This window comes from Sporothrix schenckii, assembly GCF_000961545.1.
Source record: "Sporothrix schenckii 1099-18 chromosome Unknown Cont44, whole genome shotgun sequence".
In the NCBI taxonomy this organism is placed as follows: Eukaryota; Fungi; Ascomycota; class Sordariomycetes; order Ophiostomatales; family Ophiostomataceae; genus Sporothrix; species Sporothrix schenckii.
This window is the reverse complement of record NW_015971145.1, coordinates 2219036-2233321: the sequence shown is the minus strand read 5'-3', so window position 1 is coordinate 2233321 and position 14286 is coordinate 2219036. Positions and strand designations below refer to the sequence as shown.

At 55.5% G+C, this 14286-nt stretch overlaps 3 protein-coding genes across 3 annotated transcripts; 2 read left to right on the top strand and 1 right to left on the bottom strand.

Annotated features, from left to right (window-relative positions):
• Positions 1–327: 327 nt before the first annotated feature.
• SPSK_08447 (importin-alpha export receptor) lies at positions 328–3358 on the bottom strand (the record flags this gene model as incomplete). The annotated part of the gene is made up of 2 exons (XM_016735044.1): positions 328–1268; positions 1336–3358. The coding sequence occupies 2 exons, from the start codon at positions 3356–3358 to the stop codon at positions 328–330; spliced, it is 2964 nt and encodes a 987-aa protein (XP_016587468.1).
• Positions 3359–4232: 874 nt separating this feature from the next.
• Positions 4233–4655, top strand: SPSK_10000 (uncharacterized protein; the record flags this gene model as incomplete). Its single annotated transcript, XM_016736563.1, has 2 exons — positions 4233–4319; positions 4458–4655. The coding sequence occupies 2 exons, from the start codon at positions 4233–4235 to the stop codon at positions 4653–4655; spliced, it is 285 nt and encodes a 94-aa protein (XP_016587467.1).
• A 1346-nt stretch (positions 4656–6001) lies between these two features.
• SPSK_08279 (GTPase activating protein) lies at positions 6002–11506 on the top strand (the record flags this gene model as incomplete). The annotated part of the gene is made up of 1 exon (XM_016734883.1): positions 6002–11506. The coding sequence occupies one exon, from the start codon at positions 6002–6004 to the stop codon at positions 11504–11506; it is 5505 nt and encodes a 1834-aa protein (XP_016587466.1).
• Between the last annotated feature and the right edge of the window lie 2780 nt (positions 11507–14286).

Here is a 14286-nt window from a genome sequence, read left to right as displayed (position 1 = left end):
CGCCAATGTATAAACGAGTCTCGGGCTAAAACGCTGCATAAAGGCGGAGAAAACTGTGAGGACAGGGACGCATGAGGACAGTCAAAAGGACACGGCAAGGCATCAAAAGTAAAGCCACGTACACAAAACATTCAAAAGGTACATTCATTAAGATCTAAGCAAATGACCCACCGCACGAAGGGGGCAGGGAATATGATATTGTAAAGATGTGATAGGGGAGAAAGGTTGGGGATCGAGGCGATGAGAGACAAAGGTGACGGGTGAAAGGTGAAGAGAGAGAAGGGCGAAGGGTAAAGGGGAAAAGAGCGCAGAAACTGGCCCCGTCACTCATGCCAGATACGGAGCGAGGGCGGCCTTGGCTTCGGGCTGCAGCCGTTTCTCGACGCACTGCGCAATCGCACCGTTGTGGCGCCGGTCGGCCTCTTTGAAGAACGCAGCCACCCACTGTTGCACGTTTTCGACCTCGGGGAAATCGTCGCGCGGGCCACGCTTGCATGTGTTGAGCGGCGTGTAGCCGACACCAAAGCCAATGTCGTCAACGTCGGCCTCGTTAATCACGTCGTCGCCAACCCCACTCGTCACCTGTGGGGGGTTCTTGAGCAGGTCAAGCAGATAGTTGCACGTCAGGCCCCAGCCCTTCTCGTACAGGTTGGCGAAGCTTGTGCTGTCGCACAACGTCTTGGTGTACGAGATAACACCGAGCTTGCGGTCCACGGGGCGGGCGAATTGGCCCGTTGTCGGTAGCACAAAGTTGAGGTAGATCGGCTTGAACAGATCCACACCCGCTGTCACCTTGTTCGCGTGCTGCACAAAGTAGTCGGCACCCAAGCCGTTCTCGACGCCCCGGGCCGACACCAGGTGGTAAAAGCGCACAAACCGGATCTTGAACGAGTCCGTCAGGCCCTTGTCCAGCTTGGTGAAAAGCTTGCCCAGGATGGTGCTGAAGTACGTGTCGAGAGATGCTGGCGGAATGGAAATGACCACACTCTCGAGAATGTCGAGCGCGTTCTGCTCCGTCTTTTTGCTTGCAAACAGCCGGCCGAAGATCTCGAGAAGAGGCAGGATCTGGTTCTCGGCCACAATAGCGTCCTTGATCTTTGGCAGAATCACAGACAAAAACCGCGCACAAGCAGGCACGTTGCCTCTCGTCTCCCAGATCGTGTCATTCAGAAGGACGGGAATCAGCGTCTTGTAGTGCTCCGGTAACGCCAGGTTGGGGCTCGTCTCAAGCAGAGCCGAGAAGATCTGGAAAACATATGGAACGAATTCTGCAGAGCGTTAGCAATCCATTAAAACTGCTGATATACATGAAAACTCATATCAACGAGCACTCACCAGACACGTCCTCCTTAAGGATGGACGAGAACGGCTCCCATAACCGGGCCTCCAACTTGTCGCCAATGGCAGACGAGCTGTACCGGACAAGGGCGCCAATGGCCTCGAAGTGGTAATAGTAGAAACGGGGGTTGCTCGGGTTGGCCCTGATCACATTGGTGATGTTGATGAGGTGCGTGAGGATGTCGTCCACAATTGGGACGACGCCCTCCTTGATAACAATCAGCACGCGCACAATGCAACGCATCAGAAACTCGTTCTCTTGCAGCTTGGCAGGCGCTGTATCCTTCTCGATTAGGCTGAAAAGGTGGCTCAGCAGGTCCTTGGCGAACGGCTGGATGTCCTCCCGCGAGAACAGATGCACGCCCTCGTCGTTTGTCAGAAACAGCACACGCTCCACAGCAATCGCCGCATAGGTGTACACCACGTAGTTTGCCGATGCCAGGTTCTGGATGAGCGGCTGTAAGGCCGCCTGCCACTGGTCCTTGGTCAACTGGCTGCGAAAGTTATGCAGGTACTTGATAGCATCGACCTTGGCGATCGGCTGCGTGTCCGACCCGCTCAGCAGATCCGCCGCCACGTTCTTCTGGAAGAAGTCGACCACATTAACGTACTGGTTGACCGTCTTGACGCCCTGTGCCGCTGTCACCGCACCCTTGGCGGCAATTGCCAAGAAGAGGTAGATTGCCGTATCCTTGGCCTTCCAGTCTGTCTTGCCCTGCTCCAGGTAGTGGTCAATGTACCGGAAGACGACCTGTGTGACGAGCATCTCGTACTTCTCGAGCAGCTTGCGCAAGAAGTCTGTGGCAGCCCGCCGTCGGGAGTCGGTGTCGGAGCCTTCGAGATCGCGGCGGATGAACTCAATGGGCTCGTCTTCAAACATCTCAATGTCAGACTCCCGCAGCGCCACGTTGGGGAGGATGACCGCCTCGACAATCTTGCCGAGCGTCTCCTCGGAGTTGAAGTTCGCAGCGTGCCGTGCAGACGATGCGACGGCGGTCAGGAACTGCAGCGCCTTGCTAACCAGGATATCGTAGCGCTTCTCGGGCCCCGTTGTCGACAGAACGTTCCACACAGTGTTGATAAATGGCTCCGTGTGGGGGCCAAAATCGTCGTCGTACTTGGTCGAGTACAGCTGCAGCACCTCGCAAATGTCGGCCTTGACATTCTCTACAGCGGTGGCCTCATCGTCGTCATCTGCCGCAAGGACCGGGTTGGAGTACGAGAGATACTTTTGGAGTAGCGCCGTCACTGGCTGCATGTTGGACTCAACGACTGGCGGCAGGTCCTGGCATGACAGGTCGTAGAGAATCCGTATGAGCAGGCTGAGAACCTCGAACCAACCCTTGAGGGCCTCGGCGTTGCTCTTGTTGCTCTCAATCTGCTGGTCGGCCACGGTGAGCATTGTCATGAAGGGTTCGCCAAATCGCGACAGGACATGATTGATCTCGGTGAAGAGCTCGTTGGAGCGGAATAGCGGCCGCCACCGCACAAATATGGAGTGTGCAACCTCAAGCACGCCGAATGTAACCTTGGCGTCGGAAACTGAGAGGCGGCTGACAAGGTCGTCCACCAGCGTATCCCACCGCTCCCAGAAGTCGGAGTCTGCAATGATGCTAATGGCCTCGCCGAGCTGCGTCTGGATGCTAGCCGGCGACGAGATCATGAGGCCCACGAGCTCCTTCTTGATCATGCTAATATCCTCGTCTGGTAACTTGTAGTTGCCATCCTCGTCGATATAGTTGCGCCTGATGAAGTTTTTGAAGCAAAGGGCGGCAGCAAGCCGAGTTTTGAGGGGCAACGGCTGCGAGCTTGTGATCTGGAGAAGGAGGAGACAGAACTGTGGCTTCTCTTCTTCTTTCCGGAGTGCGGACTCGGCTGGAGTGAAAAAAAAAGTCAGAAAGTTGATCAGAGTGGCCACGACCGAAAACTGAAGCAAAAGAAAACACAAACCCTTTCGGTGCTGCTGCGGATCGAGCGTGGAGTCCAGCAGCTGCACAATGTGGCCAATCTGGGCACTCATCTTGCCGGGTACGGGGAAATACACGAGTTCAAGGAACAAGAATGGGGGTCGTAACGTAGGGAGGATACGTTGGGAGTGATGGATGGTTCGAGAGGTAGAAAGCGATTAGGATCGCGAGTATTTCCTTTTTTTTTTTTGATGGCACAGAAGCTCACAAACAAAACAGCAGGAGCTTGGCCAGCCCGTTGTCAGGGAGTCGAACGGCGGGGTGCTGCGGTGGGTCTCATCACGTGCTGATACGGATATGCATACAGCGATATTCACATACCCATGCATCTTGCATTTCTGAGTGATTAAATGACAGACAAGAAAGCGAAACAATTGACGTAACGGAGTGAGAGTCTACCATCCTTATTCACTAATGAGCAATTCAAATATTGCCGCCTCACTTCCACGTTTTGTCTTTGGCGTCGTCATATTTCTGGTAGCTCGTCTTGGCTCTTCAGACGAACGACGCGTAAATTGAGACAAAGAGCTTCGTTTGCCAGCTTCGAAACACGTGCTGCTATCTTGTAGTCTGATCTTGTAGTCTGAAACAGGAAAGCACGCAACGAGCCCGCTCAGTCACGGAAGGAACAAGGGGCAAAAACGTTGCAAAGGAAGGAGCATCGCAAACAAGCGGACGGAGTCCATTCCTCAACAAAAACACGGAAGGTTCCAGTGTGACGACGCAAGAGTTTCTGCAGGTGTACTGTGTAGGGCAGGTGGCCAGTCGGATTGCAGGCACGAGGTGCTGAACAAGCTTGAAAGCCCCCCCTGTTGCGCCGATCCTGGACGACTATGACGACGGACAGGTGGAGGAAAGGGCACTTGCACTTGCCCCAGATTAAATAGCGTCAAAAGGGAACCGAAAGAAGCAATTTGCTGAAGCAAGATGAGGAAGGACCAAACCCCCAAAGAGCGAAAAGGTGGAGAAAACTGGGTCCATTACGCCTTCCCCACCTGTATCTTCCAGGACCAGGTGTGCTAGCTAGCCAAGGTAAGTATCAGTACGCGGAAGTAGCGACGAAGAGCACTGCTGTAAAGGAAATTGCTGCGCTGCAATCTTGCCCTCTATCTTCATTATCTATCAACCACCCACGCTGCGTTTTTTCCTCAGCTTCTCAACCCACACTCGGACCATCGACACCCTGAACCACAACTGGCCACCACCACTGCAAGACACACAGCACGGCTCTACATTCAAGAGCACCTGCGCGAACACCGCTACGAACGGCAATCTACCCACCGCCGCCGAATGAGCCACCCGCGAAACAGCGTCATCGGTCTGGCACCGCAAAACGGCCGTACACATTGATCTTCATCTTCATCGTGACACTCCGGACTATCTGCCACCTCGCACCCCCTCACCTCGCCTTGCTCGACACCCCCGTCTGCGATAAGCGCTCCTCCATTGACCTGGCCTTCTGGCAGCTCACGAGGACGACTGCCGCTGTCCCAAAGTAGCAAGACGCATACGCCGTGCAGCTTCTTCTGTGGGGGGTTGGCGTGGCCGGGAGACGTCTGGACGAGACAGCTCTCCCACGCAACGAACTGGACGGTCTCTGCCTTGGTGGCCTCTGTACAGGTGTGCCAAACCCTGCTTCGAAACCGGGACGGGGACAAAAGAGGCCTGTCGTGCAAGGTCAAACTGAGACAGCTCCTACAGTGCTAACAAACGCCTGTAAGAAAGACGACGCATGTCCAAGAGAACGACGACAGCAACAGGGACGACATAGAGCAGCCCACGTAGCACGTTCTGTTCGGAAAACCGAGCGAGCTATCTGCGAGGACAATACCACTGCACAAACACATATTGCCTGGCCCAGACGATCACACCAGAATCCCCACCTCCAATGATCCAACTCCATTCTCGCCACAGCTCCAAAACGGTTTTCGTTGATGGGGACCCGTTGAGCCCGGTGGCCCGCTGACGGTCTCACTTTGTCCTTTCCACCATTTATGCAACTGCAATATTTGCATGTAAGTCAATTGTCTTGCATTTGTGTCTTGCATTTGGCCTCCCGTGCTTGCCCCCATTTTCTATCCGTTCCCGGCGTCCATGGCCAGGCTGGTCCCTCCGCCTCCCTTACATTGCCCGGCCCCCCAACCTATCTTGTTTGGCTCAACTCCGTACTCGCGCCGCGCCTCGACTGTTTGGTTTTTGATGGACTTTTGGTTCTCCTGCGTGCAAGATGCGAGCCGGTCAAAGGCACGAGATATGTGACACAAAAAGCAGCAAGTCCGCAAGACCTTGCAGCGGGCACAGCAACACGGCGATTTGCCTGAGCATAGAACAAGGTGTGGCTGCCCACATTACCTGCCAGGCTGTCCAAAGAGGCCGCTGGGTGACCCTCCATCAGATCTGGGGATATTGTCACCCTGTTCCCTTGCCTACGCGTGGCCGTTGCTTTAATCGTTTTACGCCATACGGAGGACCCATCCCCCCCTTTGCATTCTTGCTTTTCTGCATTTTGCCACGATACATTGACTGCCTCATCCTTTTCACTTATATCTTGATTGCTTTTTTACCACTGCCAGTGCCACAGCCCTGGTGCATTCCCGTCATTCCTTTTCTCTGCGTCGATTGCATTTCTGCTTAGCTTTTCGCCTATACCTTGCCAGTTTCAAAAATATGGCTGCCTCAGCTGGCCCGTTACTAATATGCTCCGTCGAATAGTCTCGCTAGGCCAGCAGGTCTCCGAGGGTAAAGACGATTTCATGTCTCCCCCGTCCAACGATGCCGGCCGACCATCCGAGTCTAAGGTGCCGGGTGGTTTAGCCGGCGTCTTCAAAGGCCTCACCGGGCCCAAGTTAACAAAAGCACCGGCGCTGAGCTCCGGCCCATCCGCCGCCGCTACGTCAATATCGCCTCTTCCACTCACTGCACCGGTGGCCGCAGCCACTCTTTCCTCTTCCTCAATTACCTCAGCACAATCGACTTCCGAGCCTACCGACGCCGACTCTCTCAACAGCCGCTCCGGTGTCAACCTGACAAGCTACGCTGACTGCCTTGAGCTACTGAAATCCGGAACACCCAGTGAGCGGGTTGCCGCAGCTAATGCGCTGCGATCCATCATTACTGAGTCGCCTGTCCAGTCCTTGACCGATGTATGGCATGCTGCAAACGACCTGATAGACCCGGGCAAGGCCCAGGTTGCTCGGCATGCCGGCTGGGGGCTGTTGCTGGCGTGTGCAAGGCTCACGTCTTCCACGAGCATCGAGCGCCGGGAGTACTTCCAGGCGATTGCGGCACCAGCCGACCCGAGCGACTTCCATTTGCAGCTCTCGGCTCTCGTCGAGCTAACGAGCAACGGTCGTAGTCTCTCTGGCTTCGACTATGACGTCTTTCCCGTTCTCACAGAATGGTTCCAGACAGCCTACAAGTCTAAGGCGGCCGCAAAAAAGCCATCGTCGACACGGTCGACCAACGGCAAAAGTGGCAAAGTAAAGGGCGTTCAAACGGCCGAGGAGCGGAACCTCTCCCAGCTGTTCGCCTACGCCATCGATGTCATCAAGTACAGCGCCAAGATCGCCAGTGACAGGGCCATGGAGGGTCTGCTCGATTCCATCTTGGACATAGCCATGAACACCAGCACTGAAGATGACCTCTCGTCCTGCATTTCCATCATAAACACTTGCGTCACCGTTGGCGCCATGCCGAGCAAGAGCCTTGAACGCTGCGTGAAGGTCTTGAGCTCCATCTATTGTCTGGTCCCCAAACTTCGGAAAACAGCCTGGCAGGTCCTTGCCGATATCTTCAAATCGCATCACGGCCTGCACACAATCACCATCCTGCTGGAGGCTCTCCGAAAATACCCGCTCGAGGGCGTCGAAGTAAAGGACGCCACACGCGAGCTCCGCGGGGCCCTTGCTGTGTTGCAGAAGCTGGTCCGGAAAGCTGGGTCCACGGAGTATCCGACGCTCCCATTCACTCTCCTTGTCGACGGACTTGAAAATGTGGTCAGCCACACACCATCACCGCGCATTGTTGCATCCATCTTGCAGCTCATCAACCAGTTGTTTGACGCTGGCGACGGCGAGCTGAACCCGCTTCTTCTCGACGAAGACTGGGCCGCTCTGCTCGGCGTAGCCACGATCTGTGCGAAGCGAAGCAATCCATCTGCAACATATGATGGGACAGCCAACACAAAACAATCGCTTGATGCCGCAACTGGCCCCGAAGAGCCGTCCCAGGATGCCGTCGATCGCGAGGCTGCTGTTCTTACTGCACGAGTCGAGACCCTGCTCCGTGGCCTGATTAATGAGCGGCCCGAGTATATGCAGCGCAACTGCTGTGTCTCCTTCCTTGCAGATGTGCATCACATTCTCCCGGACTCCGGTGCTGAGCTGGTGCTCAAATACTTTGCCGAGTTTAGCTGCTGCTTCCCATCCGACCCACAATGGGATGCCAATCTGAAGCTGGTGTTGGGGCCCTTCTACGCTAACCAATCGCGCTCCGCCGCGGTTCGGTTGCTAGCCTTGCAAACGGCCATCGATGTCCACAATGTCCTTTCGCTTGTGGATGAGGTCGCTGGTAGCCGAGAGACAGTCGCCGACCTCGTTCGTCGCATTCTTGCACACATTGGAGAAGAACGTGACACGGTGCTTCTCTTCCATGCGATTTCTTTCGCAGTCACGACGTCTCCATATGTGGATGATGTTCTCTTTCGCTCTATTGTCGAGGCGTTTGGCTCAGTCATTAAGAGTGACGAGCGCCGGCAGCCGCTAAATATGGTGTCTTCGGGATCTACACCGGTTTCTCCCCTGATGACCTCAGGCGAGCATACGGGTGTGATGGTGGACCAGAGCACCTCGAACATTGCCACACGCGGCCTTGTCCGTATTTTTATGGACACAATGAACACCGACGCCGGCAAGGCCAGCCTAGTATTCAAGGAACTGGTCGGTATAGTCAGAGACAAGAGCTGCCCGGTGGATGCGCGCCTCTCGGCACTAAAATTGCTGTTTCGCCTGCGCGCGGACTGGGCGCACCGCATTTTCCTCGTGTCCAACACCGAATCTGAGGGTCTGGCCTCTGTGCTACTCCGGACCGAGGCGTCATTGGAGCGCAAGATGGCCGACGAGGTCACACAGGAGATTCTTGGTCGACAAGCGCGAAATGAGCCCGGAGCCCCCCTGCCGGCTGGAAGCCAGCACCCTACGAGAGTTACACGAGGCGTCTCCTTTGGGCAAGGTGGCGGACCACAAGACAGGGTCGGTGCCCCCCACCGAACGGCAAGCAGCACCCGGCAGAGGGCTTCTGCGCCACGCTACACCCAACAATGGAGCTTACCTGACCCAGATGCCTTGCCACAGGCGCCGATCACCACTGCCAGTACCGTCCTCTTCTCACACGAGTTGGAAGCAACAGTGGCCGGGATGGGCGTGAAAGATAATGGAAAGGTGCCGAAAAATAGTCACGATGCCACCGCTGCAGATGGCGAGACCGCTGTTGCTCCCAACGTGCATGCGAATGAGAGCAACTCTGACGCGACACCGGCCAAACTGGTTCTCGATATGACGGCGTGGATGGAAGTCGTCTTTGATATTCTCACCCAGGGCGCCAACTGGGAGCTGTACAGCTATGCCCTCGTGCACCTGCCTTCGCAGCTCAGTAATCATGCAGTATGTCGCGCCGCGGTGCCGGTCATCCTGCGCATCCGTACAGCCCTGTGTGACCAGATCCAGTCGAACAACTCCCAAGAGCCACCAGCAGCAACAGGACTGCGGCGGCGAGACGCGCAGACGTGTGTGTTGCAGACGCTGACCATGATCCTGAGCTACCACGAGTACTTCCAGCGACAAGAAGGTGACGATCTGGTGCGGACGTTCATTGCGGGGCTCACTGACAAAAACCCAATTTCGTGTGTGCACGCCCTGTCCATCTGTTGCTACGAACTACCCCACGCCACGAGCAAGTCTCTGGTGAGCATCTTGCACAAGATGTCGCAAATCATCACTCGGCCAGGAGTGGCTGTGCACATCCTGGAGCTGCTTGCCTGTCTCAGTCGGCTGCCGTGGCTCTACTCCAACTTCCGCGAGGACGAGTACCGCATTGCCTTTGGTGTTTGCTTCCGGTACCTGCAAGCCGTACGCGACCGCCGTAAGTCGGCCCGTGTGAGCCACTCCAGTGCAAGCGATCAAAATTCCGTCTCGGCGTATAATGGGTATGGCCTGGGTGCGTTCGACTCTCATGGCCCCGAGGTGCCAAGCCAAACACTGCCGCTGCAGCCGAACGCATCCGACGACCTGCCCCAGTACGTGTACGCACTCGCGTACCACGTCCTTACGTTCTGGTTCCTGGCACTGCGTGTGACGGACCGCGCCAAATATGTATCGTGGATCGCAAGCCGCCTGTTCGTCGACAACGATGGCAGCCAGGTCACAGACGAGCAGGCCCAGATCACGCTCGACTTTATGCAGCGCGTTGCATTCTCCGATGCCGATGAGTCCTCCCCTGCTGACAATCCGGACGTTGGAAGTGGACAAGAAGCGGCCGTTCCACGGAGCTGGCTCATGGGGAATAGTATTCTCACCATCCAGTTGGCCGCCAGTAAGGCGGGGCTCGCGCGGATCACCAAACGCCAGCCGTCGGGCACGTCCTACTACACGATCCAGGAGAATCTTCAGCCGCGGCCTCCACATCAGACACGTGGTCTCATCGACCCCATGGTGAACATCTCGAGCCAGGCACATCACAGCCAGCCTCCCAACCCCGTTCTGCCGAGCCATTTGCTGGCCCAGCTGCTGGCGCCTGTGCCACAACAGTTTGACTCGCCGTTGCGGCCGATCCCTCTACCGAACGACGACGTTGTCGAACGCGCGTTCCGGGCGTTTGATCGCAACTCGACGGTGGATGGGCACAAGGTTGGCGTGATCTACATTGGCGAGGGCCAGACGGACGAGGCGGAGATCCTGGCCAACGTTTCCGGCAGCAGCGACTACGTCGATTTCTTGAACGGACTCGGCACGCTGGTTCGGCTCAAGGGCGCGACGTTCAACACACAAGGTTTGGACCGTGAGTTCGACACGGACGGCGCCTACACGTTTTGCTGGCGTGACCGCGTGACGGAGATTGTGTTCCACGTGACGACCCAAATGCCGACAGACCGCGAGCGAGACCCGATCTGCATCAGCAAGAAGCGGCACATTGGCAACGATTTTGTCAATATCATCTTCAACGATTCGGGGCTGCCGTTCCGCTTCGACACGTTCCCGTCCGAGTTCAACTATGTCAACATTGTCATCACGCCCGAGTCGCGGGCCTCGTTTGTGGCGCGTCGCGAGCTGTCCCTGCAGAAACAGCGGGAAGGCGAGAAAGAGGCGCTGGCCCAGGAGCAGCAGCAGGAGCAGCAGCAGCAACAGCACGGCGACGACTCGCAACAGAAGCAACAGCAACAGTCGGCTCGTCAGAAGCGGGCCATGCCGTTCTACAAGGTGCAGGTCATGAGCAAGCCCGGGTTCCCTGAGATCTCGCCGGCCGCGCGCACCAAGATCATCAGCCTCAAAGCGCTGCCCGACTTTATCCGGCTGCTCGCGCTCAACGCGTCGGTGTTCTCGCAAGTGTGGTCCACGCGGCAAGGCGGTGAACACATTTCGTCGTGGCGCAACCGGCTGCGCCAAATCCACCGCCTGCGCGAGCGCTACGGGCCCAGCGCGCTGGCTGCCGTGGCACCCTCACCGCCGCCATCGGCCATGGGGGGTGGCGATGCTAGCGGGCCGAGCGGCGGTGCTGGTGGAGCTGGCGGTACTGGTGCAAGCGGGTCTGGTGCTGTCGGCGGCGCCGTCGGCTCTGGCGCACCTGGCGCCGGAGGTGCTGTTGGAGCTAGCAGCAGCTCTCTAGCAAGCGGTGTCGGCGCATCGGCCGGCACGGGCACGGGCAACACGATCGGTGGCAACGGGCCCAGCCTGACGAGCGGCAACAGCAGTGCCGAGCAGCTGTCGCGTACGAGCGTGAGCGGCATGCGCGACAGTTTCAACAGCCTGCGGCGGACGTCGATGGCGACGTTCTTTACCGTGGCGGGCAGCGATCCCAACAACCAACGGTCGTCGGTACACTCGACAGCGACAGCAACTACGGCGTCGGAAAATACAGACTCGACGGCAGTGAACGGAGGTTCCTCCGAGGTATGGGTGGACTCGCTGGATTTCTCCAAATGGACGTAATCTGCGGGGGTTCTACCTATTTTTTCTTTATATTTTAAATATTTTCATTTGTCGTTGTTATGTTGGCGGGATCTCGGTATATACCACAAAAGTTTAATGTTTGTCCTTTTAATTCAGTTTGATTTTGGCATCATCTCGATCGTTGATAATTCCCTTGGTCTCCTACGCCGCGTAGTATATGTCAACTTTGCATGTGTCTCAGTTGCTAGCGGATGGCCGAACGCTTATGCGGGCGTACTAGCGGTACTGTACACGTGAATATAGAAAAAAATCATTGTAGAATGTAGACGAAACGTTTTTTCTTCATGCAATGGAGTAAAACTGGAAGGACGAGGAGGGCGAGAAAGGGAGGAGCGGAACGGGCCACAGGGTCGGAGGTATTTCGTACATGCATGGAAGCTACGATGGGCAAATGCAGGATGCAGTCTTCTTCGAGGCCCAACAAAAGTTGTGCTTCATACCGCGTCCACACACGGGAGAGCACAAAGAAACGCGACAACCAGAGGTACGACAGCGCAAACACTTTCCCAAAAAGGAAACCGTCCGACGGCGCCATGAACTGGAGTCGAAGCAGACGGAAGCGGGCTGGAAAAGTCAGAATGAGAGGATTATGTCGTAAGCAGGACCGAGAACGCGGAAAGAGGGAGGGGGCAAGAACAGGTTAGGCAGGGGCCACAAGACCCGCCGAGCGCACCCATGCTCGAACAGGAAATAGTGCAGTGTAGTGAACCGGTGAGGGAAGGGGGAAGGAGCACAGCTGTGAGGGCAGGAGCGAGCAGGACCGGACGGAAGGGAGTAACAAAGGGAAATCAGGAAGGAGACAGGCGGCCGAACGTGGGAAAGAAGGGCAGCTAACTATAGTAAGTAAAAGTTCCGCTGAAAAAGGAACTATTTCTGACATAGTCAGGGTGAAAAGGAAAGATGAGCGTCAGATTTGGGGTAGGAGGTTGGGAAACAAGCATTTGGGGGCCAAAAAATCTGCAATCCGCAGACACCATCTCAGACTATGCGCAGGACCCATCGGAGGAGTAGGCGAAGCAAATCAAATCCAACTCCGAAGAACAAAGGTCCAATGCACCAAAAAGGAACTCCGATTTCGCGTCGGCAGAAGGTTGTCAGACGAGGTGAGGACTGGAGGGGAGTTCGAGCGTCGGAGAGTGCACCGATACAGGGACACAGTCGAAGGGGTCGCAGTGAATACGGGGAACGGGTGAGCAAGGAACAAGGGAGAAGCGAAAGGAAAGGGAGCCAAGCGCAAAGAGGACAAGACGACAGAGGAAAGCAGGCCGCTTTCTCTTCCAGGAAAGACGCCGACGCCAAATAGGGGATCTCCTGTTCCATTGTCCATCGTGAGCAGGGCCTTCATCGGACTACCACAGTTGCTTTCGCGGCAGAAGACGTACACAGTATCGACCGGCAAGGGAAGGCTGAGAGTTGTTGAGGTTGGTCTCGATCGGTGGTCTCGTCAGGTCGGGGTCTTCTTTTTCTTCATCTCCTTCTTTTGGCCGTCTTCGTTTTTCTTTTTTTTCTTTTCTTTCTTTTCATGTTCTTTATTATTTTATTTCTTTTTTAAAGAAAAGAGGGGGAAAGCATGTGAGCCGCGGGTGTGCAAAACAAACACCTAACTTTTGCAATTTCTCCGACATATTACGATGCCACTGCCATCGCTCTCTGCAACATAACATGAAAATAACACGGCTAGAGTTCATCCGAAGGTCTGTAAACAGCAAAACACCATCACAACTCGGACGACGAACGTCGGAACAAATGCTCTGTTAAAAAATGTGTCAACAAAGAAACGGCCCCCAACAAACGTATAGTCCTGTTTTCGCGATTTGAAATGCGATTGGCTTCACCAATACGCTTGGAGCAAGGCACGTCCTACGTGCACAAGCCACAAAAAAACGAATGGATTTTTGGCCCCCGACGGGTCCCGGCCCGCAGGCCACTGTTTGTTTTGCCGCGTTCCATTTTTCATTTTTCATGCATCGTGATTTCGAATCCTGCCGCACTATATCGTGCTGCACGATATATATCGTGTCCATCGTGGACTGGAAAGGGGGAAAGAACAAACAGGAAGGGAGGCAAAACAAATCGCGCGCCCAGAAAAAGGCCGCATCATGTCATGACCCAGAAACAAGCTGCAGAGTTACAATCTCCACAAGGTCAGCTCAGACGCGACCCGGGCAGGACTTTGACCACAACAAGCAACGACTCTGTTGCCACCAATAAAAAAACAGAATTCGCAGGCCACCTTCACTATGGGGGGCGGCGGCTACATGTCGCAGCCCGGCCAGATCATGGACACGAGGGCGTTTTGTTTTTGCCCGACTCCCGCTTTGTTTGTTGCTCTCAAATAATGCTGTTTTATTTGGTCTGCCACAGAGAGGCGTTAGCGGGTTGGAAAGGGCGCAAGAGACAGACCAGAACTTCGACGGCCATGGCTCCATAGCTTGCCGTTGTCGTCGCGTAAGTCGCATTAGATGCCAGGAACAAAATAGAACGAGTAGAAGACGAATAGAAGACACACCCCACCCGGAAAATAAAAGGCACCGTGGAAAGATGATCGCGGCCGCGCCAGTTCACAAGGATTTTCACACAAAGAACGAAAGACAAGGCTTGCACAAGTTGAGAAATGAGAGCATTTTGCTTATCGTGAGCCGAAAGTATTCAGCGGCAAATGGCACAAGGAAAGAAAGAATGCAAAATACCGCTGACCTCCCGGGACCTCACCGGTTTCGGGTGCTCTATTTAGTCTTTCCTTCTTTCGAGTTCTACGA